A 22,911-nucleotide genomic window follows, 5' to 3' on the forward strand; every position below is an offset into this window, starting at 1 on the left:
TAATCCATAGAAAGTAAGAACAAAGACAAGAGGCCTTGAATGCACAGTCACAGGGTGTTAAATGGGGAGTTGCATCAGCAGTTTACCGTCCTTGAAAGCCATACAGTGAGGGTTGTTTGGTGTCTTCATCTCCACCACCAGTCAAATATTATCTATATTTTCAAAATAAAAGAATTTTCTCTAAACACCATAAAAAAAATACTAAAAAGAAAAGGAGAAACTTTTTCCTCTTATTATTCAGAAGGAAAGTGTGTTTTGTTCGGTGGTCAATTCTCATCCACACGCCTCACCGGAAACATGTCAGCGGTGGTTGCTGGTTCCTCCTCTTCATTCTCTGCCACCTTCACTACCAGAAGTAGCCCCTCCTTAAAAAACTCTCAACTCTCTCATTCCAAGACACTAACTTCTCCTCAATGCCAGGTTCTACTACTTACTACTTTTTGCATATCCCAAGAAATTACTATATAGTCCTGGTTCAACCAAATTCATGTGGCACGTTATTTAGTGTTATTAATTCTTAATCTTAAATTGAAGATCTTGAATATATGTTCTGTGAAGATTAGTCAGGATCATGAACACGTCTGGTCATAACCATGTAATAATTTCTTGTTTATTACTACATATTAAAAAATAGAGTTGATTTTGCTCTTGTATCCGCAGAAGACATCTTTACAAGGCCTCTCACTTCATGAAGCCAAAAGGGGTGTTTCAGAATCCTTCCTAGTTGAGAACAAGAATGGTTCCTCCATTGCTGGAAGGAGACTTGAGATCAAAGCAAGAACTGCTGGGGCCTCAAAGACAATTGAGGTGGAGGTTGACAAGCCACTTGGCCTCACCTTAGGCCAAAAGTCTGGTGGTGGTGTTGTCATCACTGTCAGTATCTTGCACCCTTCTTCCTATTCAATGGAATGATTCCAATTTGTGAATGAGGGAATGTTTGTTATCTTCTATAGGCTGTTGATGGTGGTGGGAATGCAGCAAGAGCAGGGTTAAAGGCAGGGGACCAAGTCCTTTACACTAGCAGTTTCTTTGGGGATGAATTGTGGCCTGCGGATAAGCTTGGATTTACTAAAACCGCCATTCAAGCAAAGCCAGACTCTGTCTACTTTGTCGTCAGCAGGTTCTCTTATCCATCTTTGTTCCATTCTATCTTCTTAATTGCATCAATTCTCTAGTAAATTTGTTGCTGCTGACATAGGTTATTCTTCTTATTTGTGTATAGCTTGAATAGGGAAAATATGATAAAAAAAAACTGAAGAAATACTTTATAAGTTCATTATGCAACTCCATGAAAATTATTGTGGCTGTCTAATGTTCATGCGATCATATCTAACAGTCATTCATTCTAGTATTTACCTAACAGCTGCAATGACTTAACAACTTGCATATCTTCATCTTTTGTTATTAAGAGGTGCTGAAGTAGACGTTAAAAAGCTCACAAAACGGCCTGCTCCTCCTCGATTTGGAAGAAAACTGACTGAGACTCAAAAGGCAAGATTCCTTTTGGATTGACATGCTTGTACTTCCTCCTAATTATTTGTTTACTAGGCTAAAGATGATATTATGTCCATTTTACAATCAATTGTTGATTAAGTGCACTTCCATGCAGGCGAGAGCTACTCACATTTGCCTTGATTGTGGATACATATACACCTTACAGAAATCTTTTGATGAGCAGGTAAGTCCAGCATATAACAGTTTACTTGTAAGCTCTTCCTCGGTTCTTTCTTTCAGGTGCCCATGGTTTTTGAAAAAGATGGAATGCCTTATATGTTAATTTATTATGATATTGGTATCAGCAATTTTCATGGTGGTTATTAAAAGGGATATCATAGTGAATAATATTCCTCATAATTTGCTTTTTAACCAAACCCAACAGTGTCATGTAATCTATGTAGTCAACCTCATCTAGTGGGTAAGATTTTATTGTTGTTGTTGTAGTAATGGTATCAGCATTCATCATTTTTCCTATAATTCTGATTATTCTCTTTTCTTTAGTGTTGCTCTCTGCAGTATTCAGGCATCATCTGCTTGATAGACATTCTGTGTTGATTACTGTATTCTTTTGTGCTTGCCATTATACTGAGTGATTTGATGATAACCATAAGATCTGTGCTTCAAAAACTTGAACCAAAAAATTATAAAATGATCTATGTTTAAATTTCAAGTCATGTTCCGGAAAGTTTTATCTTCTTGAGATGGTATTTGTTGAAGTTGAATTATCATTTATTAACGTGTTGATTGATTTTGTGATTGCCAATTTGTTTTATCATGTGCAGCCGGACACATACGGGTGTCCTCAATGTCAAGCACCAAAGAAGAGGTTTGCTCGGTATGATGTTAACACTGGAAAAGCTATTGGTGGGGGCTTGCCTCCAATTGGAGTTATTATTGGACTCCTGGCTGGAGTAGGGGCAGTTGGGGCTTTGCTTGTTTATGGTCTTCAGTAACATTTTATTAATTTTGTTCATTTTCTGTTCTCCAAAGCTGTCCAACGTTGGAGCTTGTATCTCAGAAACTCCTTGGATGCTCATGTCAAAGTTGAATGAAGCTTTCTATATGAGATTCAAAATAAATTTCAAACTACTACTTTTTAGTTTTTTTTTTTTTGGGTGGGAGGGGCTAATTGCAACACATGGGGACTTCACCATAGGATAAATTTGTTACACTTTTTGTATATTTGGGGACTAGATTTTAATTTTTCATATTTTAGGGATTAATTTGTCACAGTCTTATGCTTTCAAGGATTAAAATGAATATTTACCATTTTCATTAATTTACAACATTTATATTTATAGATTTATAAAATAATTAAGGATATTTTAATAAAAAAATTAATGTAAGAGACAATTTGAAGGGAGTCTCAACTCTTACTATAAAAATAATCAAACATGTTTCCTAAAAAAGTTCTTATAATAAGATGAAGGTTGAGCATGTAATTGTTGGGAATTACTATTTTCATCGTGCATTTTGCTATTTTTATCCCGCACTTTGCTATTTTTATCCTACATTTTGCTATTCTCAACCCATGTGTTTTAAATTTCATTTTTTCAAAATATCCTTTCAAGGGAAATACGTTTCTCTTGTATAAAACATACAACAAAAATGTATTTTAGTTGTAGTATAGGAGTGCAAAAAAAAAATTTGAAACAAAAATACGTATTTGTTGTATACTTTGAACAATGAAAATGTATTTTGGTTTTGATTTTTTTTACCCATATACTACCACCGATTTGTCAATTTTTTTTTTTTGTAATCTCCATACTACAACAAAATTGTGATTCCATTCTTATCTTTGCCAAATACAAAAAAAAATCATGATACTATTGAAAACCAAAATTCAAATGTGAGGGAGGAGAAGAAAGGGAAGGGGTGTAGGGAAGAGAGAGGGGTAATCTTGTCCCTTTATAGTTTTTATTTTGTTTTGAAAAAGTTTGAGATGAAAATAACAATTTAAGAGGTGAGAATAACAATTTCTGTAGTTGTTTAGAACTATTACCTTGGTCCTCGGACTATTAAAGGTCCGACAAATTTGTAAATTTTGGCCCAATATTTATTAGTATAAATATTTACATTAATATTATTAAATACTTAATTCATATTTTTTTCCAAGTATATAAGTTACTCGTCCCCCTAAAAAAAGTTACTTATTATATAAGTGTATATCATTTTTATATATTATATTTAATATAAATTTGAATGTTTATTTTATAAAATATTAAATAACAAATCTATAAGAAAAAATCTATTTATTTTTTTATAAATATTACATTAATATGTCTAATTTATTTATAGAGATTATTATTATTATTATTGGGTCCATTGGAATTAAGTATTTGTTAAGATTTTGTGTGATTTGCGAATTAGTGTGGTATGTATTTAGCACTTGTATTTTTTTTTTTTTACAGGCAATATGTATTTAGTGTGGTATGTTACTTATAGAAACATTAGTATTTTATTTTACAAAAGTTCTAAATGTGTCTGTCCGTTCTACGGGAACTTCTGTCCCTTTTTCGTTCTTCATTGGTTCACTGTTACAAGGTATTGAATGCTTCATCTTCTTCTATACCAACTACTGCTAATGTTTCTTTTAAGACAGGGAAGCTTTTCATTTGTTATTTCAAAATTCAAAAAAAAAAAATAAAAAAAAATAAACAAAGCACTTCAACGATTTTAAAAATCTTATAGCATGCAAATTTGTGAAACGCTATTATTTCCTTCGACATCAGGGAGTTTATAATAATATTATGATTTTCATTTATTTTAAGTTTTTTTCTAATGATTTTGTTTTGAATACTGCCTTATGGTTTGAAATCATTAAATTCTTCATGCAAAAATTAAAAACTGTTTACTTTTGAAAAACATTATAAAAGCAAAACAGTTTAACAAATATATATTATTAGTAGTATTTTTTTATAAAATTCAAGAAAATTTACAATACTTAACAATTTGAAATTCTCTTTGTTTTGCTTGCTCGCGTACTGAAATAAAAAATACTATAATTTGTAATGCATATATTATTTATTAAAAATACTATAATAACATATCATTGTTGAATTGGGCTTGTATTCTTTTAGTGATATATAAATATCACACGAATATTTTAGTGAAGATTAATCTTAAGATACTTTGTGGTGATTATCACTACCAATTAATGCAATGCAATAAAATACAGAAGTTAACTATAAAACTTTGGTCTTAGAGAAATTTTCAAATTAAAGTGAAACGTATTTGTGATGATTACGCCTGACATTTTCTTAAAATTCAAAAACATGGGAGCAGAACAATGCAATTATTGATTTTGGCATGATTTGGTGGCTGCAGCTGATCTCTGTGCCAAACTGAAATGTGTCATAATAAATCATATTTTAATGTCTAAGACGAATCGCGTGTAGAGACTATCACTACCAATTAATGCAATGCAATAAAATACAAAAGTTAACTATAAAACTTTGGTCTTATAGAGAAATTTTCAAATTAAAGTGAAACGTATTTGTGATGATTACGCCTGACATTTCCCTAAAATTCAAAAACATAGGAGCAGAACAATGCAATTATTGATTTTGGCATGATTTGGTGGTTGCATCTGATCTCTGTGTTCCAACTTCCAAAACAATACGATGATGAAGAGATGAGGCATGCAAATGCAGCAAAGGAAATGGTTAACTAACTAGTTCTTTCTAAGTACCCAACAACACCAACACTGCACTTTCAGCATTTTAGGAACAGGAATAGGAACCCTAATATTCCATAGTTTCTCAATCAGGTAATTTCCTCTCTGCAATTTCTCGAAATGAGTTTTGTTAACTTAAATCCTATCTGACTATTTTTCACCACCCCTTTTTTATTTGCCTTAACCCATCGTTTTTTTTTTATGCACAAATGTTAGTTTGTTAGTTTTGTGAAAAATGTCAGTCGGGGATTCCAACCCGCGACCTCTCCTCCCTCATTTATCCCTTCACCCTTCCTCAACTACTGGACCAAGCTTATATCTCCCTGTAAAAAGCCCATCTTGTCCTGGGGTTTGTGATGTGATGATCCTTGGGGTTCCTGATTTGGGAATTAATATAGTCTCCCCTATATTTCTTCAAATATAATTTGGTTCACGCAAAATTTGTATCTTGCTGCACCTCATTCTGTGCTTTTAGTAGGACTTGTTTACATCTATTTTCATTTCCATTTGCTGGGTTCACTTTTAATTAACACCTCATTCAGTGCAAACCTTTGAAAATAGGAAATAAATTGAAAACAAAAGTGACAATTTTGTAGTTAAAAGTGAAAAGGGCCTTTAGCTTTTCTGCTTAGTAATTGATTGCTGGCATTTCATAGGTATTAAGCTAGAAAGTATTTACGGATAATATAAAATAAACACATGTATGTGTAATATTCCCCTGTCCCTTTGATTGCAAAGCGATGCTTAAGGTGGGTTACTACTTACTAGGCGATGTGCAATTGTTGAGTGGCTTTTGGATGTTCAATTTCGAACTGAAGTTTTTCTAAATGTAGAAACTATTAGCGACTACATAACTAGGTGGTGATGTTATTACGTGCATTCTTCTTACAGATATGCATACAAAGCCTGTTGTAGGACTTGCTTTCCATATTTTTAGTTTGTTTTGAAGTAGTGTAATATTCTGTAATCATTTTTCTTAGTGGACATGTTTATAACAATTGAACTTTAGGATTCATCTAATTACAGTTGAAAACACTTTCTTAATGGCCTAGAGTAGTTATTTGAAGTTACAGGCTTGCTGGTTTATGTGGATGTGGATTCTTGTGTTATTGGAAACAAATTTGATTTATATATACGGCTAGATTTTTTTGGGGGGAGGGGTGGGTGGTGAATTGAGATAAAAAAAAAAAATGGGTTTCTCCTCCTGCCCATATGCAGACTCATCAGTGGGACCTAGCTGTTTTGGTCATTAGTCATTAATTTGGATCTAATTTATGGCAAGGTCAACTTAAACTTATAAGTGCCATATTGTGTAAACTTGTCACATTAGTTGTTTGACAACTGCCACTCTTTCTTGGTCAAAGAAGCCATTCCCATTCTGTGATGCTTAACCAATTTTCTATTTGACATTCAAGTGAACATAGTAGACATAGTTGCATGCTCTATAATTGATAATTTTGTTACGGGAGTGGAAACAAATTATCATATCATATATGTATTAAAGAGAGTTGATGACAACGCAAAAAAATTAGAAATGAGAATGCTCTGTGATCAAGTATAAGGGATGAAATGACTGCATCAAAGGTTGGAAATTTGAACGATTTCTAGCAGCAATTAAAGATTTGTGATTCTAGGTTATGTGTTACTAACTTACTATGAACATGCTTTATGAACATTCTCAATATGATTGATGTATTTGCAACCAATGTCTTATTTTGAAATGATTACTACCATTCTCTTGTCGCATTTTTTTTTTTTTTTGGTTTTATTTATAACGAGGAAAATACTTCAAAGGAAACAAGCAATAAAATACTTATCTAATAGACAACCTTTTATCTGTTTTTGGGAGGGGGTGCAATTTCTTTTTCTGGAAAAACTTATAAAAAGTTATAATTTTCCACTCAAACTAATGAATCCTAAAGATGCACTTACTTGTAACATTTTCCTGTTTTTTCTGTCTTTTTGTAGGGTGTAGCAAGTTTGGCTCGGGTGTGTGTCACTATTCCTGCTGAGGAAACACCTCTATATCGTTTTATCCTTTTGCCATTTCACTGTGTCTCTCCTGCCGGTGGGAGGTAGACATGCACATTGGAATGATGGTGATGATGACTCAAGCATTGAAGACCATTGTGTCATCCTATCATGACTATGACAAGAATTCCCGTCTATGTCCTTTGCCTATTAGTCGATCCAGAAGCCGTCAGTGGCGCCAATGCCGCATTGGAACCTTTGCTGTAGCCATAGCAGCACTTCTTATATCTACCACTGCTTGGCTTTCCGTTGTCTTCTCTGATGCAACTACCTGTTGCTTTCATCACTTAAAGGATTGGGAAAGTAGCCCCCACTTTTTCAATTGGAAGAAGTGCATCTCTCATCGCCTTGCGAAAGTAAAACCTCCACCAGCTCTCCAATTTGAGACCATGAATGATCATCTTCATAATGGTAGCAGTATTGTTGAAGAGGAAGGCTTGTCACTTAAACATATTGTTTTTGGCATAGCAGGATCATCTCAGCTTTGGAAACGGAGGAAGGAATATGTCAAACTGTGGTGGCGTCCTAATGACATGCGTGGCCATGTGTGGTTAGAGGAACAAGTGCTTGAAGAACCTGGAGATGATTTATTGCCCCCTATCATGATTTCTGAAGACACCTCATATTTCCGCTACACTAATCCCGTTGGTCACCCTTCTGGCCTCCGGATTTCTCGCATTGTGAGAGAGAGCTTTTGCCTAGGCCTCTCTGATGTGCGCTGGTTTGTTCTCTGTGATGATGATACCATCTTCAACGTGAATAACCTAGTTGATGTTCTCAGCAAGTATAATTCTTCTGAAATGATTTACATAGGGAGCCCCTCAGAGAGCCATTCGGCAAATACCTATTTTAGTCATTCAATGGCCTTTGGTGGTGGTGGGATTGCAATAAGTTATCCACTTGCAAAGGCTCTCTCTGAGATTCTTGACGAATGCATTGAGCGATATCCCAAGCTTTATGGTAGTGATGACCGACTGCATGCCTGCATCACTGAACTTGGCATTCCACTGACATGTGAGCACGGTTTTCACCAGGTATTTTGTTGATCGCATCTTTTATTTTCTTTCCATTCTAAGAGAAGGAATATTTTGTCAGATGATTAGTATGATTGATTATAATCCAGCTATTACCGTTTTTGTCATTTAGAATACGTAAATGATCAGGATTAATTTTTCATTTAATCTTTCAGTGGGACATAAGAGGTGACGCTCATGGTCTTCTATCCTCTCACCCAATAGCACCATTTGTATCAATTCATCATGTTGAAGCTGTTAATTCCTTTTATCCTGGCCTGAGCTCTTTGGACAGCCTGAAACTTTTTACAAAGGCCATGAAAGCCGATCCCAAAAGCTTTTTGCAGCGTTCAATATGTTACGACCATGCACGGCATCTAACATTTTCGGTGTCACTTGGTTATGTCGTTCAAGTCCTGCCTAACATTGTTTTTCCTCGAGAACTGGAGCGCTCTGAAAGAACTTACTCTGCTTGGAATGGTATTAGTCAAACAAATGAATTTGATTTCGATGCCAGGGAACCATACAAATCTGTTTGTAAAGGGCCCACTCGATTCTTCTTGAAAGATACTAGAAGAGAGGGTAATGCTTCTTGGGGTTCATATGTTCGGGGTAGAGATAAAGATGATTTCAAAAAGAGAATTTTATGCTTTCCTCTCCTCCCCCCTCTGCGCAATGTGGGAGAGATCCGGGTAGCAGTGCAACCTTTGAGCAAGAATTGGCATCAGGTATGTTTTATAACACCTAAGCATTTTATATGATACTATTACCGGTTTTCAATATTTATGACATTTCTTGAATCCACTGTTTGGTTGTCCTAGGTTCCACGACGTCTCTGTTGCCGACAAAGCCAAGCTGGCAAAGAAATACTCCAAATCTCAGTTGGAGAGTGTGGGAAGGGAACTTTTAGTTCTGTCTATTGATTGATTATGGTTTGTACATTGATTTGGCCTTTTTGTGAAGAGCTAATTCCATGCGCCATTTTTTACCACATGAATTGAGCTTTCTTGAACTTCTATTTTTTATGTCCGTTGACACTTGAACTTGCAGATGGTAGACAAAAGGTTCCTAACTGCAAAAGCCATAGTATGCAATTTTTTCCCTATATGAATATGATATCTATCTCCACACAATGTATACATACTTGGTTTTTGAGGAGTATTCTAACAAAGTTACACCTAGAGTGTATTTTAATTAGATGGAAGTTATAACTTGTTAAAATATAGAGAGAGAGAGGACACCAGTAAATAATCATGATCTTTATAGGAGAAAGAAAATAAGATTAGGAGGTGGAGTTAGTTATATGACGTGGCATAGGAGTTAGTTAAATGAGATTTTTTTAATCGTGAAAAATGAATAAATACAAATATCATTAGAGTAACGGCCAGTATTCCACGCTTTTCTCCGCCGCTTCAACAAAAGAGATTCGACTTGCATTCGCCTCCATAAATTAATGAGCCAAAGAAAACTCGCTATTTCATCCCACGGAATGACTTAGTGAATCACACTTTATTTAGAATCCTGTATGAGATGTTACATCTCTAATCTCTCTCTTGATCTCAACCTCAAATTATAGATCTCACTGTCAGTTATACTAAATTTACATTAAAATGGTCTCTACCGATTAGTGCAATCAGTTGCCTTATAGGAAACAGTCCTTCTATCTAAATCAAATCCAATCAAAACATTTGATTGAGCAAAATTGCCAAATATATATTCTCCATCAGTAGTGCCAGCCATTGCAAAGCAAAATACTCCATCTTTTGGAGGGATGAAGGTTTGAATTGGCATCAATTGCACATCTGCCCCCTCAAAATGTGCAGTCAAGATTGGCCCTTCCAAGTTTGTCTCGCTTCTGTAACAAAATTGTGTGCCCAAGTCAGGGTCATCATGAATGGGTGGTAGGTTAATCTGCACCTTCAATTCCTCCACTAGTCGGTCATAAAATTTTTGTGGTAAATATGTTGCTGGTGTGACTGAATCAATCATTTATATTCCCCTTGGAAAGCATTTCAGAAGAATTAAAGGGCACAAATGTATCTCCAACACTTATGCCTTCCCATGTGACAAAATAAGGAGACTGACCTTGTTCAGAGACCAAAGGAGTTGTGGCTACTCCTTCACCTGAAACATCACTGGCATCACCAAAACTAATGGTACCTGAAGTGTGAGGGTGAGAGAACCTTTTGCTCCCAAAGGTTACCGAATTGTGGAACAAGTGAGAGAGGGCCCCCACCTAGTCCAATGATTCCCATGTCGTTTTCATTGAAAATTCCGGAGTTGCTGTGTCCACACCCAAATATAATGTCTCCACCAACAACAGGTTCTCCATTGGTGGAACTAAATGAGACAATTTCCCTTGCAAGAACCCCTTTTGTTACTGAAGAATCAGCATAAGCATAACTATAAGCACACAGTTTTTGAGGGGAGCAAGAGTTACCAAAGAGTGAATTACACTCCTCTGAATCACATGGAATAGGAGTGTATGTATTGGACCTTAGAGGCTCAAACATTGAACTTTTTTGCTTGTAACAGCCATAACAAGGTGTGCATTGTGCCCACACAAGAAAACTGCCTGTGTCAACCAAACCATACACGTCCACAGGTGGTGTTCCCAATGTGAGTTTCATGAGATAGTCGCCATTGTTGGAAGTCACTCTAGTGAAGGCACCATTTGGTGCATATGATTTCTTAGGAAACTGGTAGAATGACTCATTTAGTTCATCTGGTTTGTAGAAGGGAGAATTGGGTTAGTTGTGGCGGATTAGTTGAATGGTGAACCCGAAGTTATAAGCTCCCATTGGTGTTTGACATAAGAACGTATACAATACAAAAAAGCACAGATGGAAGCAGAGAATGTTGGCCATGAAGTTTGGCAAGGGACAAAGTCATGTGAAAGATAGAGGAGTTGATTTCATCTACATATAACTATAAACGCAACATGTGAGTGCGGAAGTTGATATCGTTTAGTCACAAGAAGTAGACAGTAGCAGCATGTGAGTGATTTCTGTGACAAAAGATCTAGAAAATACTATTTTTGCTCCCTGGTCCCCTACTATGTAATACCATCTTAATTTGATCTTTTTTCCTTCTTTTTTTCTAAGCAAAGGGTTCAAGACCCAACATTACCGAGAGAACCTGGAGAAACATACAACACAACAGGGACATTGTGAATAGCACTTGTAGACTTGTAGAAGTGGCACCGTTAAATAAGTTTATAGTTCCTTAACATAAGCTGACTTAGTGAGCCAATCAACCATGTTGACAGTTGATACCTTCTTTGATTATTCAAACATTTCCAAATTGCAACTTATATTCAGTTGAAAAAACTGAGAAAATGTCACACAGACTACTAAGAGACTAGAATTACTAAGTGATAGAAAACAATAAAAAAAAAACAAGGATAGGCATGGGGATTATAAAGTCAAACTAAGATACACCAAGTTACCAACCAACAAAACCAAACCAAAGACAACTACCAACAAATGTACAACTAAAATGCGTCCACGGCACGACTAGCCTTCCCCCTTAATTTTTTGTTCCAAAGACAACTACCAACAAATGTACAGCTAAAATGCGTCCTCGGCACGACTGGCCTTTGTCTTTTATATGACAAATAATAACTAGTGTTCTTTAGATATAGGTTAAGGAATTAAAAAAATAAATATTTTTATTGAAATACGTAAAATTGTTTTTTTATAAATTCTTAAAAAAAATTATGATTTCTATAATAAGTATTTTTTATTTCCTTAACTAATATCTTAAAGATACTATTTAACATGTGACATAAGAATCTTCGATTCTGAGTCTACGAATAAGAACGCAACCGCTAGCCAAACTGGTAACTATATGAATGCAGTTCATTCCAATATATCAGACTTGATAGACATGAATTTCGGTTTTTTTGTTGTAACAAGCCGCATTTTTTAGTCATATAACTGAGGATGTCATATCTACTCAGATTTTCATTAAAAAAACAAAAAAACGGTTTATGATTTCCACTCCGTTTACACCTCTTTTCTTTATTTAAATCTATAAAGATTTAAATGATATAATAGAAGTAAGAAACTATGGTTTTTATGTATTATTAGGATTAGGATTAACTTTTTTTATAAAAAAAATGTATTATTAGGATTAGAAGATTTGGACTCTTGAAAAGTGGTAAGTTCAGCACACCAAATAAAAGCATGAGACAATATTTTATTTTTTTTACGTTTTACGACACGATAAAGCATAAACTTAATGTATGATTTACGAGCCACCGAAGTCCGTGAGTGACTAAAAGCTACAAGACATTGGACGTAATCGAATGAGTTAAAAGGCTCAACAACCTTACCTTACATTTGCATGCACGTGAATTCTTTCCAGTAACATATTTGAATCTGAGTTCAAGATCCACATTTCCATACAAATTTGCAACAAAATCTTAAAACAACGCAGAAACAAGAATTATTTGCTTCAACTTTACGCATGCCGATTGCTCTCAACCCGTTTCCAAACAAGTTCTAGGCGTCTCCATGGGTTGTTTGATTCGAAGTTGAAGTGACAAAAAATTCATACCAATTAAAATAGTTTGGTTTTATTAACTTTTAATTTCACTAAATAAAACTATTTTGTGGAGTTTGATATATATTTCTTATTTTTAAAGATTAGTAGAAGACATTTAGGTTGATTTTGCGTAAGGGAATTTTAATTAAGCATCAAACACAGTCTAATATTGATCCAATCGTTCATTTTAGTCAAAACAACATTATATTAAAGCGTGATACAATTCCTTCACACACTATCACAAGATTTTCTTTTTGCAGCGTGATATTGGAATTCAGGTTAAAAAAATTATAGTATTACATATCATATTTTAAAATTACTAGAATACAAAATAATATTTTTGATGATTAAAAAATGAATAATTAAATAAAACATGAAGAGGTATTCAATTAATTAATTGCATGCATTAGCAGCAAACCCTATTCAAGATCGGCATTGGCAGCATCGTCGGAGCCGAAGGGGCAAGAAGATGATGGAACGAGAGAGTTGAGCAAATCAAGATGAATTTTAGCATTTCAGAGGCAGAGCCCTTCTCCATCTCCAAGTAGCAGACAAAAAAGAAAACCGCAAGGCATGCTATTCATTGATGCATGCAAGTATAAGACTTTTTTCTTTTTCTTTTAATTATAAACACGGATACTACTAAAACCCATCAAGAATTAGACACACTCATCAGGTTGATTTTTTTTTCTTCTTTTTTTTGGTAAGCACTATCTTCTGTATCTTGTGTTGGTTAATCATCACTATCTCAATTCTCTATTACTGTGTGTAATTATTTATATCAACATAGTTTCCTATCTTTTCTTTACTCTACTTGGGTGTATATAGACATACAAGCTAGGGGATGCGAAATTATTTTTATCCATGTTTAATTAATTATATACACATTTCTTTTCCAACTCAAGTTTTGGATAAGGAGATATCAAATAAAAAGAAAGAAAATGATATGAGAGTTTTTTTTATTATTAATGGAGAAGAAAGTGAAAAGAAAATATAATTATATTAAATGACAATTAAACGTTAAAATCTAACAACATAAGAATAAGGGTACATGTGCACTTATTATTTCAGCTTTTTTTTTCATCCTGACCCGTTTTCTTCTTTAGAGATTTTTTTTTGACTTGGGTCTCATACTTTTTCTTTCACTTTCAATTTCAAGTCATTTTAACTGAAAAAAAATCTTCAAAATATATTTTCTTTTGTTTTGTGTTTCTTTTTTTTTTCGGTTTGTATTTCCAAAAACAAAATGTTACTGTAACTTTCCTTCAAATTGATATTGAACCTTGATAGTCATTTAAAATATTTTGTCCTTTTTTAACTTTTGAGATATGATTTATAAACACAAATACTGAACCCAACAAAATTAAACACAAGTGGGTTTTTTTTTCGGTAAGCACTATCTTCAAGATCTTAGCTATGTTGATCAACCATCACTATATCTCAATTCCTGTGTATAGTTATTTATACCAACATAGTTGGGTTCTATTATTAGCTAATTAAGGTATGAGGATATCAGATAAATTAGGTTGTCTGCATCAAGGAACATACAAAAATAAAATAACTTTACAATATTATTAAAATAATAAACAAGGATACAATGACACGTATTTTCTATTACATTTTTTTTTGACAAAAGAGAAAATCAAGGAGTTTCATTGATAATACTAGTGTTGTTGATACAAGCAGGAGTATGAAAAATTGAGTTTAGCAAGATATATTGCAGCCTTTGCAAGAGCATGAACTGCAATATTTACTTATCTCTTAACAAAAGAAACCCTAGAGTTTTGGTACTGTGCAAGAATGTATTTACATTGAAGAATAATTGCTCCAAGGTCTGTAGTATCCTGTGTTGAGAACAACTGATTGACTCTATCCACAATGACTTTGCAATCCATCTCAAACAAAACCTGGGTCATACCACAATCCACCATCCACTCCAAAGCTTTAAACACGTATTTTCTATTACAGTTAAATATTTTAATTAATTCAATGAGTTTATGGGTCACAACTTACAAGTGCTATACGTCTAAGTAAATCTATATTATTGGTGATAATGATAACTTCAACAATATATTAAATATTTTTTTTATTCGATTTTTACTGTGTAAAGTTTCTTTAAACTAACAACAATTACACAAGATGAACGGAATTAATTTTTAATTCAATAAATTAAAAAATACTCATAATTTTTTACATGGGACCAAAAAAATACTAAACCTTTTTCATCAAAAGCTAAAATATATATATACGTAGTTTACTTTGTATTATATATAAATTGATTCTCATATAAGATATATATACTTCAATCTCAGCATGTGATATTAATTAATTATATAATCCGCGAAACAAATACAAAATCATAAGTGATATACATAGATCGATTTTTATATTATAATACTATGATATGCATAGCATTTTCGCCCTAATATAAAAGAAAGCTCAGATAAATACATCAGACACGTATAATTAAATAACGAAGCTACAATTAAAATCAGCTGATGGTAGAAAGCTTTAGTTTAAGTACGTAGTACAAAATATTGAATAATGATACATCATATATAATAAAGGAGTCTCTCCACTTATGCAGTATTTGAGTTTTTTTTTTAAAGAAACTATATGTATCTGTTACCGCGATATTTCTTGGCGTCAACACTATTTGATTTCGCAAGGCTTATTTTTTAGTTTATTTATGAAAAATTCGGGATTTTTAGCTTTGTATTAGAGGATAATATAAAACTTTCAAATCTACTAAATTAGATAAGTGATTTCATATCCTCTTCGTATAGTGTTCTTTTTTATGGCAAGAGGTGCATAGAATAAAGTTATTGAATTTATTTGTTGCATATATGAAAAATGAAAAAAAATGCCGAGAAAAGCAAAAATTAACCCACCTTAATATTATTCTTTAAGCCAAAAAAAAGAATTAATTAATTACTGACTATTGACAACGAAATTCTTAAGTATATAAAAAATGCATAGTAGTCATTAATATATTTTATAAATGACTGGCTAAAGCTAAACAACATGGCGGGTGCTGGCTTTGTCTGGAAGTTAAAAGTGTGTGGTTTAAATTATATATGTTACAAAATGTATTATATGAGAAATCATCGTTCACAATAAAAAAATCAATTTTAACTGATAAATTAAAATAAAATATTAAAATTAAAACATTTTAAATTAAAATTAAAATTTTATTTAAGTATAAAATCTTTAAATTTTTTATCAAATAAGAAATCAAATATATTAAGATTTAATTAATTTATATTATTTTAAAATATCTTAAATTTATCATCAAAATTTTTATTAAATTATATGAATTTGTTTACAAATTAACTAATGAAAAACTAGGTGCATAGACTTTCTTAATTAGGAGTTTTTGGTCATATATAATTGTTTAATTTTATTTTATGCAGATTTATGGTGCTGATGAAAAGCTACGTACGGAGGCACTTGTTGTGCTTGATGTAAAGAATTTGTAATTAATAATGCTTATAAAAACAAATTCTATAAATGAAGGATAAAATACTATAAATTATGAGTTAATTTTGAATGGAAGTTATATCTACTTTTAATATATTTATTGTTTTTAAATGAAAATATATATCATTAGACTCTCTAATCTCACTTTCACGCAACATTCTTGAGAACGATACTCCATTTAAGTTAGAATGTTGTATGTAAATGTTATATCCCTAATCTTTCTCTTGACCTCAACCTATATAGATGACACTAGCTATCACTTCACTAAAATTAGATTAAAATCATTTCTACGGTTTGGTGAAATCAGTTGGCTTAAAAAAAACAATCCTTTTATCTAAATCAAACCCAATCAAAACATTTGATTGAGCAAAATTACCAAATATATATAAGCCATCAGTAGTGCCAGTCATTGCAAAGCAAAATACACCATCTTTTGGTGGGATGAAGGTTTGTATTGGCATCAATTTCACATCTGCCCCCTCAAAATGAGCAGTCAAGATTGGCCCTTCCAAATTTGTCTCACTTTTGTAACAAAGTTGTGTGCCCAAGTCAGGGTCAACATGAATGGGTGGTAGGTTAATCTGCACCTTCAATTCCTCCACTAGTCGGTCATAAAATTCTTGTGGTAAATATGTTTCTGGTGTACCTGAATCAATCATTTATATTCCCCTTGGAAAGCATTTCAGAAGAATTAAAGGGCACAAATGTGTCTCCAACACTTATGCCTTCCAATGTGACTAAATAAGGAGTCTGACCTTCTTCAGAGACCAAAGGAGTTGTGACTACTCCTTCACCTGAAACATCACTGGCATCACCAAGACTAATGGTACCTGAAGTGTGAGGGTCTGCATGAAAAGGAACCAGGCACTGAGAGAACCTTTTGCTCCCATAAAGGTTACCCATTTTGTGAAACAAGTGAAAGAGGCCCCCCACCTAGCCCAATTAGTCCCATATCATTTTCATTAAAAACCCCTGTGTTGTGTCCACACCCAAATATAATGCTTTCAACAATAGGTTTTCCATCGGTGGAACTAAATGTGGCAATTTCCTTTGCAAGCATCCCTTTTGTTGCTGAATCATCAGCATAAGCATAAACATAATCGCACGCTTTTTCAGGAGAACAAGAATGATCAAAGAATGAATTACACTCCTTTGAATCACATGGAATAGGAGCATATGTTTTGGACCTTTAGAGGGTCAAACATTGGATTTTTCTGCTTATAACAACCCTGACAAGGTGTACATTGTTCCCACACAAGATCACTGCCTGTATCAACCAAACCATACACGTCCACTGGTGGTGTTCCCAATGTGAGCTTCATGAGATAGTCACCATTGTTGGATGTCACTCTCGTGAAGGGACCATTTGAGGCATATGATTTCTTGGGAACTTGGTAAAATGAGCCAGGTCTATGCATATGAAGTTTATTTGATTTGTAGAAGGGAGAATTAAGTGAGTGTTTAACACTCAACCCGGCATTGTAAGCTCTGACTGGTGTTTGACATAAGAACGTATACACTACAAAAAGGCACAAATGGAAGTAGAGAAGATTGGCCATGATAAAGTTTTAGCACGGGACAAAGTGATGTGAAAAGTAGAAGACTTTTTTTCATATATATATATATAAACAATTTTAAAATTTAAGTTGTTGTAAAATATTAAAACGGAAGATTTTTTTAATTACTGAAAATGATTAGCATTAAACTATTAATTTTAAAAATAAAAGTTCTTCCTTTATTATAATAATGTGCCATAAAATTTTGATTTCATATTTTTATTACCATATCATTAATCAAATTGACAACGATTCTGGTGGGAATGAAGCTCGCATGGGCCAAAGGTTTAATTGCATTTGAGTTTATTCAGATTCAAAGAATGCGATAAATCTTCTGGAAGATGGGTGTGACAGGCATCATCATTGCTATAATGTGATTCAATAAATTCTGGTAGTGTTTGGTCGTATTGGCAATGTCGCGTGGAATCAGGAGTTTTGAGGAATGATTCTTCTATGTATTTTTTCCCAGAGTTAGTTAATCCTCTGGTTTATATTTACAAAAAAAATATATATATATCATCAGTCAAATTACAATCAACTTTGTTGAAATCTAATTTTGATTTCATTTAGCATAGTATTGAAAATATGTTACTATAATATACTATTAACTATAGTATTTTAATAATAATGAAATTGTTGCTATAGTATTTAAAAAATATTTATTAAATATTATATATTCAAATTAATAAATATGATTAAATATTTCAATGTTGTATTTATTAAACATGGTAATTTTTCTTACAAATATAGTATTATTTTATATTTTTACTAAAAATGGTATATATTTAAAACGAATTAATTTTAATAGTTGACTAGGTTACTAGCTTTGTTGCATATCGGAATTCCGCACCTCTCACTTTATTGTCTTTGTACCGTGGACCAATGTGAAGCTCTATATATTAAATATTAATTGACTGATTTTTCTAGATATTACATTTAATAATCAATTTAAAAAGTATGGTTAAATATTATATTTATTCAATATAATATAATTTTTAAATATAAAATTCAATTTGATAAGTTAAATAGAATTTGCACCTATGTTTATTACATTCAATCTCACTTTTTTTTTATCATACTAGAGACCCTTTTATTTTTTTACCATCCACTATAGTGTAACCCTTTTATCCATTAATATTGTCAAAGATAACAAAAAAATGAGAAAGAATTGAAGATCTAGTGACATCGATGTCACATCCTTGACCCCAAAGAAAGTGACATAGTCGTACTTGATGAAACCATTGTCGAACTGCAACGTGCTGTCATAAGAGATGAAGTAGATATTGTTGAGTTGGGTGATCGCATGTGACATGCAAAGAGAACATTGATTATTGGTGAGGTCGTCGCGACACTGGAATAGGTGGTAGACGGTGAAGTTGTTGTGATTGGCAAAGGCGATAAAGTTGACCATGTTTTCGTAATGGAAATCCGACTTGAACTTGGAGCAAACTTGTATGAGAGTGATAAGAATTCTTAGAACATTTCATAAAAAAATAGGTGACTATTTAGTAGAGACAAAAAAAATCAATTTTAAAAAGAAAGTATAAATACAATAAGCGTTAACTTTAGGAGTTGCGAGTGTAATTTGATATACAAATTATGATTACAATAGTTACTATAAATATATAAATGAATTTCATATTAAAATTACATTTAATGATAGTATTCAATATAATGTATAATCAATTTAAATTATTTTATTAAACAATATATGTTTATCGATCATATATTTTATCTCTTAATTTTAATATTTAATAATTTGATTACGTATACTATTTAATATTTTTTTACAGGAAATTTTACTTTAATAAAATAGTTATGAAATTTATTAATATATTTATGAATGAAATAATACATATGTTTACAATATAAGTATTTTTTATATTTTTAATTAATTATAAATATTATGTATTATAAGTTTATTGCTTTCATAATAATTTTAAAAATGAATTATACAATGAATAATTTTTTATTATTTGACCATATAAATTGTTTATGTTGACAGTACATATTTTTTTAAATTCTTTATTTAAATTAAATAAATATAAAATAATTTTAAATATATTTAAAAAAATTGTATTGTCTAAAAGAATTATTTAATTGATAAAAATAGTATAAAATATAAATATAAATTATGATAACTTATCTCTAATTTTTTGTTCATTAATAATGTATTATATTTAATCAGTGAAATATTTATTTAGATAGTTTAATTTGAATATATATTATTTTAAAAATATTGTACTTAATTTTTTTGTAAATAATAAAATTAATTCAATTTAAATATATATTATGTAGATTAAAAATTAATAAATGTAATATTGAAATATTTAATCATAAATTAATTTGACTATATATTATATATTTAATAAATATAATTTTAAATGTCGTTGGACAGTCAATTTTACTAACAATATATTTAATTATATTACTAATTAAGTATAAGCTATAATAAGCATAAATATTGAAATCAAATATTATACTGATTAAATATATTTTAAGTTGCTTATGATATTATAAAAGTAAATACTGTACTCAGCAACTCTAATGAGTTTCATTTAAATGTCACTTAAGGGAAACTCCATTAAAGTGTTTCTCTTCTTATTCAGATGATAGTAGATAGCAACTGAGTGAATTTTGTACCATTTACATTTGTATTTATGAGAAAAGAAATGCTGAAAAGATACTGCGAAGAGATTGATAAAATAAAGAAATCATACACAAATTTCCAATCTTGAATGTATTCGTTTTCCCCTTGTGCCTGATAATTTTATTTCCTAAAGGGGAAAAAAAAAAGACAAGTGTCGTTTTTTTTATAGCTGTTATTGGTAAATGACACAAGGTCGTCTTAGGCATGACTCTATTTATGTTTGGTGCAATCCATTGGCTTGAAAGACACCACTTGTCTATCTAGATCAAACCCAATCAAGTAATTTGATTGCGCAAAGTTACCATAAACACCCCCATCACTACTAGTATTAGTAAACCCCAAGCAGAAAACACCATCTTTTGGTGAAACGAAGGTTTGTGTAGGCAACAATTTTACATCTCCACCTTCAAAATGGGCTGTTAGCACAGGCCCACGAAGATTATTCTTCGTTCGATAGCAAAGTTGGTGACCCAAATCCAGGTCATTCGTAACGGGTTTCATCGCAACCTCGCTTCTCACTTGAGCCACCAATCGATCATACAATTGGGTCGGTAAAATAGTTGGGGGTGTCCCTGAATCAAGGAACACGTTACCCTTTTCAACACTTTGTGATGAAGAACCATTAAAATGCAAATACGTATTTCCCACACTAATGCCTAGTAAGGTAACAAAATAAGGGGTCTTGTCTTGCTTAGCAACCAAAGGTGTAGAAACCACTCCTTTCCCTGACACTTCACTCCCTTTACCAAAACTCATTTTGCTAGAAACACTAACATCAGTGTGGAATGGGACCAAGCATTGTGAAAACCTCTTCCCTCCAAAAGAAGAACCTATTTGAGAAATGAATGACACTGGCCCTCCTCCTAAGCCTATGATACCCATCTCACGATCATTGAAACCACCCGTGTTGTTGTGTCCACAACCAAACACGATGCCCTTGAGAGGAACACTTTCCCCTTTGGTTGAGCTGAGTGTGATTGTTTCCTGCGCCAAAACGCCTTGTGTTATTGCAGCAGATGCATAGGCATAGGTGTAGTTGCAATGCTTCTGAGGAGAACACACGCCTGTGTCCAGTTTATGACATAGCTTTGAGTCGCATGATATGTTCCTATACGAGGTGGACTTTTGAGGATCGAAAATGGGGTTACGTTGCTTGTAGCACTTGTTACATGGCACACATGAGGTCCATGTGAGATCACTGCCCGTGTCCGCAATGCCATAGATTTTGAATGGTGGAGTTCCAATAGAGACCTCCATGAGATAATGACCTAGGTAAGCATATATTGGGGATTGTGGAGAGACAGTTTTTTCCATAGCTGATAACTCCATCTCCATTAGACGACGTAGAGCAGGGAGGACATGGCCATGATGGGAAGAGTTTTTTCGAATCAGGTTAACGCTGAATCCCACATCGTTGCCTTCAGTGGCTGAGATGTGTAAAAAAGGAAGAAGCATGAAACAAATGATTGTCGCAACAAGGCATGGATAAAAATAAACGACCATTGTCATCTATATGAGACAATTAATTAACAAGCTAGAGAGGATCGAGAGCCTTTTGTTTGATGAAGAATTTTTGTCGAGGCTCCGTGCTTTATATATGTCCTATCAACGTTTCATGTTGCGTGCATGCCTTGTCCTACCGTTGTTGATGGCCTAACAAATGGTGTGTGGTAGGTTTAATAACCCAATTAAATAAATCAAATATGTATGCCAAAAGCTAAATAGTGTGACTTATGTATTAGATTATGTAATATCACGTGAGTTACATGGTCATATAACACCATTTAATTTATTTATTTTTTGTTTTTTTTATAATTAAAGACAAATGTTCTTTTTGTAAATCTATATTTTTTTAATTTAATGTTTTATTGAAATACATTTTTATCCTTAACTAATTCATATTCTTCATGATTTTATCCTTAATATTTTCTTCTCTACATATAATATTTCTCACCCTCATTAACACTAAAACACTTTTCGTGCATCATGTCTCTTATGTGGTCACTAACCATGGTTACACAAGAGCTCTCATCTTTATATTTTGTGTGCAAAAACTGAGTGTTATTGATATATTTTTTCTTTGACTTAAAAAAAATGCTCTAATTATATCTAATAAATTAATTTCATAATTATTTTTTATTCAACATCAAAATAAGTATATGTTTTATTTCATATTAGAACAAATATATCTAATAAAATTTTATTAAATATACTTGTTCTAGTTGGATAAAAAATAGTTACGAGATTAATTTATTAGATATAATTAGAGTATTTTATTTTTTAAGACAAAGAAAAACTATATTAATAACACTCAACTTTTGCATAGGAAATGCGAAAACAAGAGCTGTTTTGCAATCACAGTCGATGGTCAGGTATGAAGCATGACACACAGGAAGTGGTATACTGTTGACGATAATAAGAAAGAAAATACGCGGGGAATAAAGACTAAGTTTCGAATCA

At 32.5% G+C, this 22,911-nt stretch overlaps 3 protein-coding genes and 2 pseudogenes across 3 annotated transcripts; 2 read left to right on the forward strand and 3 right to left on the reverse strand.

Moving 5' to 3' along the window:
- The first annotated feature begins 95 nt into the window (after window positions 1-95).
- LOC114373565 lies at window positions 96-2,596 on the forward strand. Its single transcript, XM_028331048.1, has 6 exons — window positions 96-420; window positions 661-873; window positions 954-1,120; window positions 1,410-1,491; window positions 1,610-1,678; window positions 2,280-2,596. The coding sequence occupies exons 1-6, from the start codon at window positions 298-300 to the stop codon at window positions 2,448-2,450; spliced, it is 825 nt and encodes a 274-aa protein (XP_028186849.1). The 5' UTR covers window positions 96-297; the 3' UTR covers window positions 2,451-2,596.
- A 2,364-nt stretch (window positions 2,597-4,960) lies between these two features.
- LOC114374002 lies at window positions 4,961-9,360 on the forward strand. The gene is made up of 4 exons (XM_028331582.1): window positions 4,961-5,266; window positions 7,142-8,238; window positions 8,394-8,945; window positions 9,039-9,360. The coding sequence occupies exons 2-4, from the start codon at window positions 7,255-7,257 to the stop codon at window positions 9,138-9,140; spliced, it is 1,638 nt and encodes a 545-aa protein (XP_028187383.1). The 5' UTR covers window positions 4,961-5,266; window positions 7,142-7,254; the 3' UTR covers window positions 9,141-9,360.
- A 271-nt stretch (window positions 9,361-9,631) lies between these two features.
- On the reverse strand, window positions 9,632-11,268 carry LOC114374016 (annotated as a pseudogene).
- A 5,264-nt stretch (window positions 11,269-16,532) lies between these two features.
- LOC114376374 lies at window positions 16,533-17,804 on the reverse strand (annotated as a pseudogene).
- Window positions 17,805-20,498: 2,694 nt separating this feature from the next.
- LOC114373891 (aspartic proteinase CDR1-like) lies at window positions 20,499-21,999 on the reverse strand. The gene has a single exon (XM_028331462.1). It carries the CDS (start codon window positions 21,958-21,960, stop codon window positions 20,662-20,664), a length of 1,299 nt encoding a protein of 432 aa, XP_028187263.1. The 5' UTR covers window positions 21,961-21,999; the 3' UTR covers window positions 20,499-20,661.
- Window positions 22,000-22,911: the final 912 nt, after the last annotated feature.

The sequence above is a fragment of the Glycine soja genome, chromosome 11 (assembly GCF_004193775.1).
Source record: "Glycine soja cultivar W05 chromosome 11, ASM419377v2, whole genome shotgun sequence".
In the NCBI taxonomy this organism is placed as follows: domain Eukaryota; kingdom Viridiplantae; phylum Streptophyta; class Magnoliopsida; order Fabales; family Fabaceae; genus Glycine; species Glycine soja.

Bases quoted from the DNA above. Each gene is read 5' to 3' on its own strand.
- LOC114373565 (XM_028331048.1), top strand. From the start codon at position 298: ATGTCAGCGGTGGTTGCTGGTTCCTCCTCTTCATTCTCTGCCACCTTC. The intron at 1,121-1,409 runs GTTCTCTTATCC...TTTGTTATTAAG, and splicing joins GTCTACTTTGTCGTCAGCAG to AGGTGCTGAAGTAGACGTTA. The intron at 1,492-1,609 runs GCAAGATTCCTT...ACTTCCATGCAG, and splicing joins AACTGACTGAGACTCAAAAG to GCGAGAGCTACTCACATTTG.
- LOC114374002 (XM_028331582.1), top strand. From the start codon at position 7,255: ATGCACATTGGAATGATGGTGATGATGACTCAAGCATTGAAGACCATT. The intron at 8,239-8,393 runs GTATTTTGTTGA...TTAATCTTTCAG, and splicing joins GTGAGCACGGTTTTCACCAG to TGGGACATAAGAGGTGACGC. The intron at 8,946-9,038 runs GTATGTTTTATA...TGGTTGTCCTAG, and splicing joins TGAGCAAGAATTGGCATCAG to GTTCCACGACGTCTCTGTTG.
- LOC114373891 (XM_028331462.1), bottom strand. From the start codon at position 21,960: ATGACAATGGTCGTTTATTTTTATCCATGCCTTGTTGCGACAATCATT.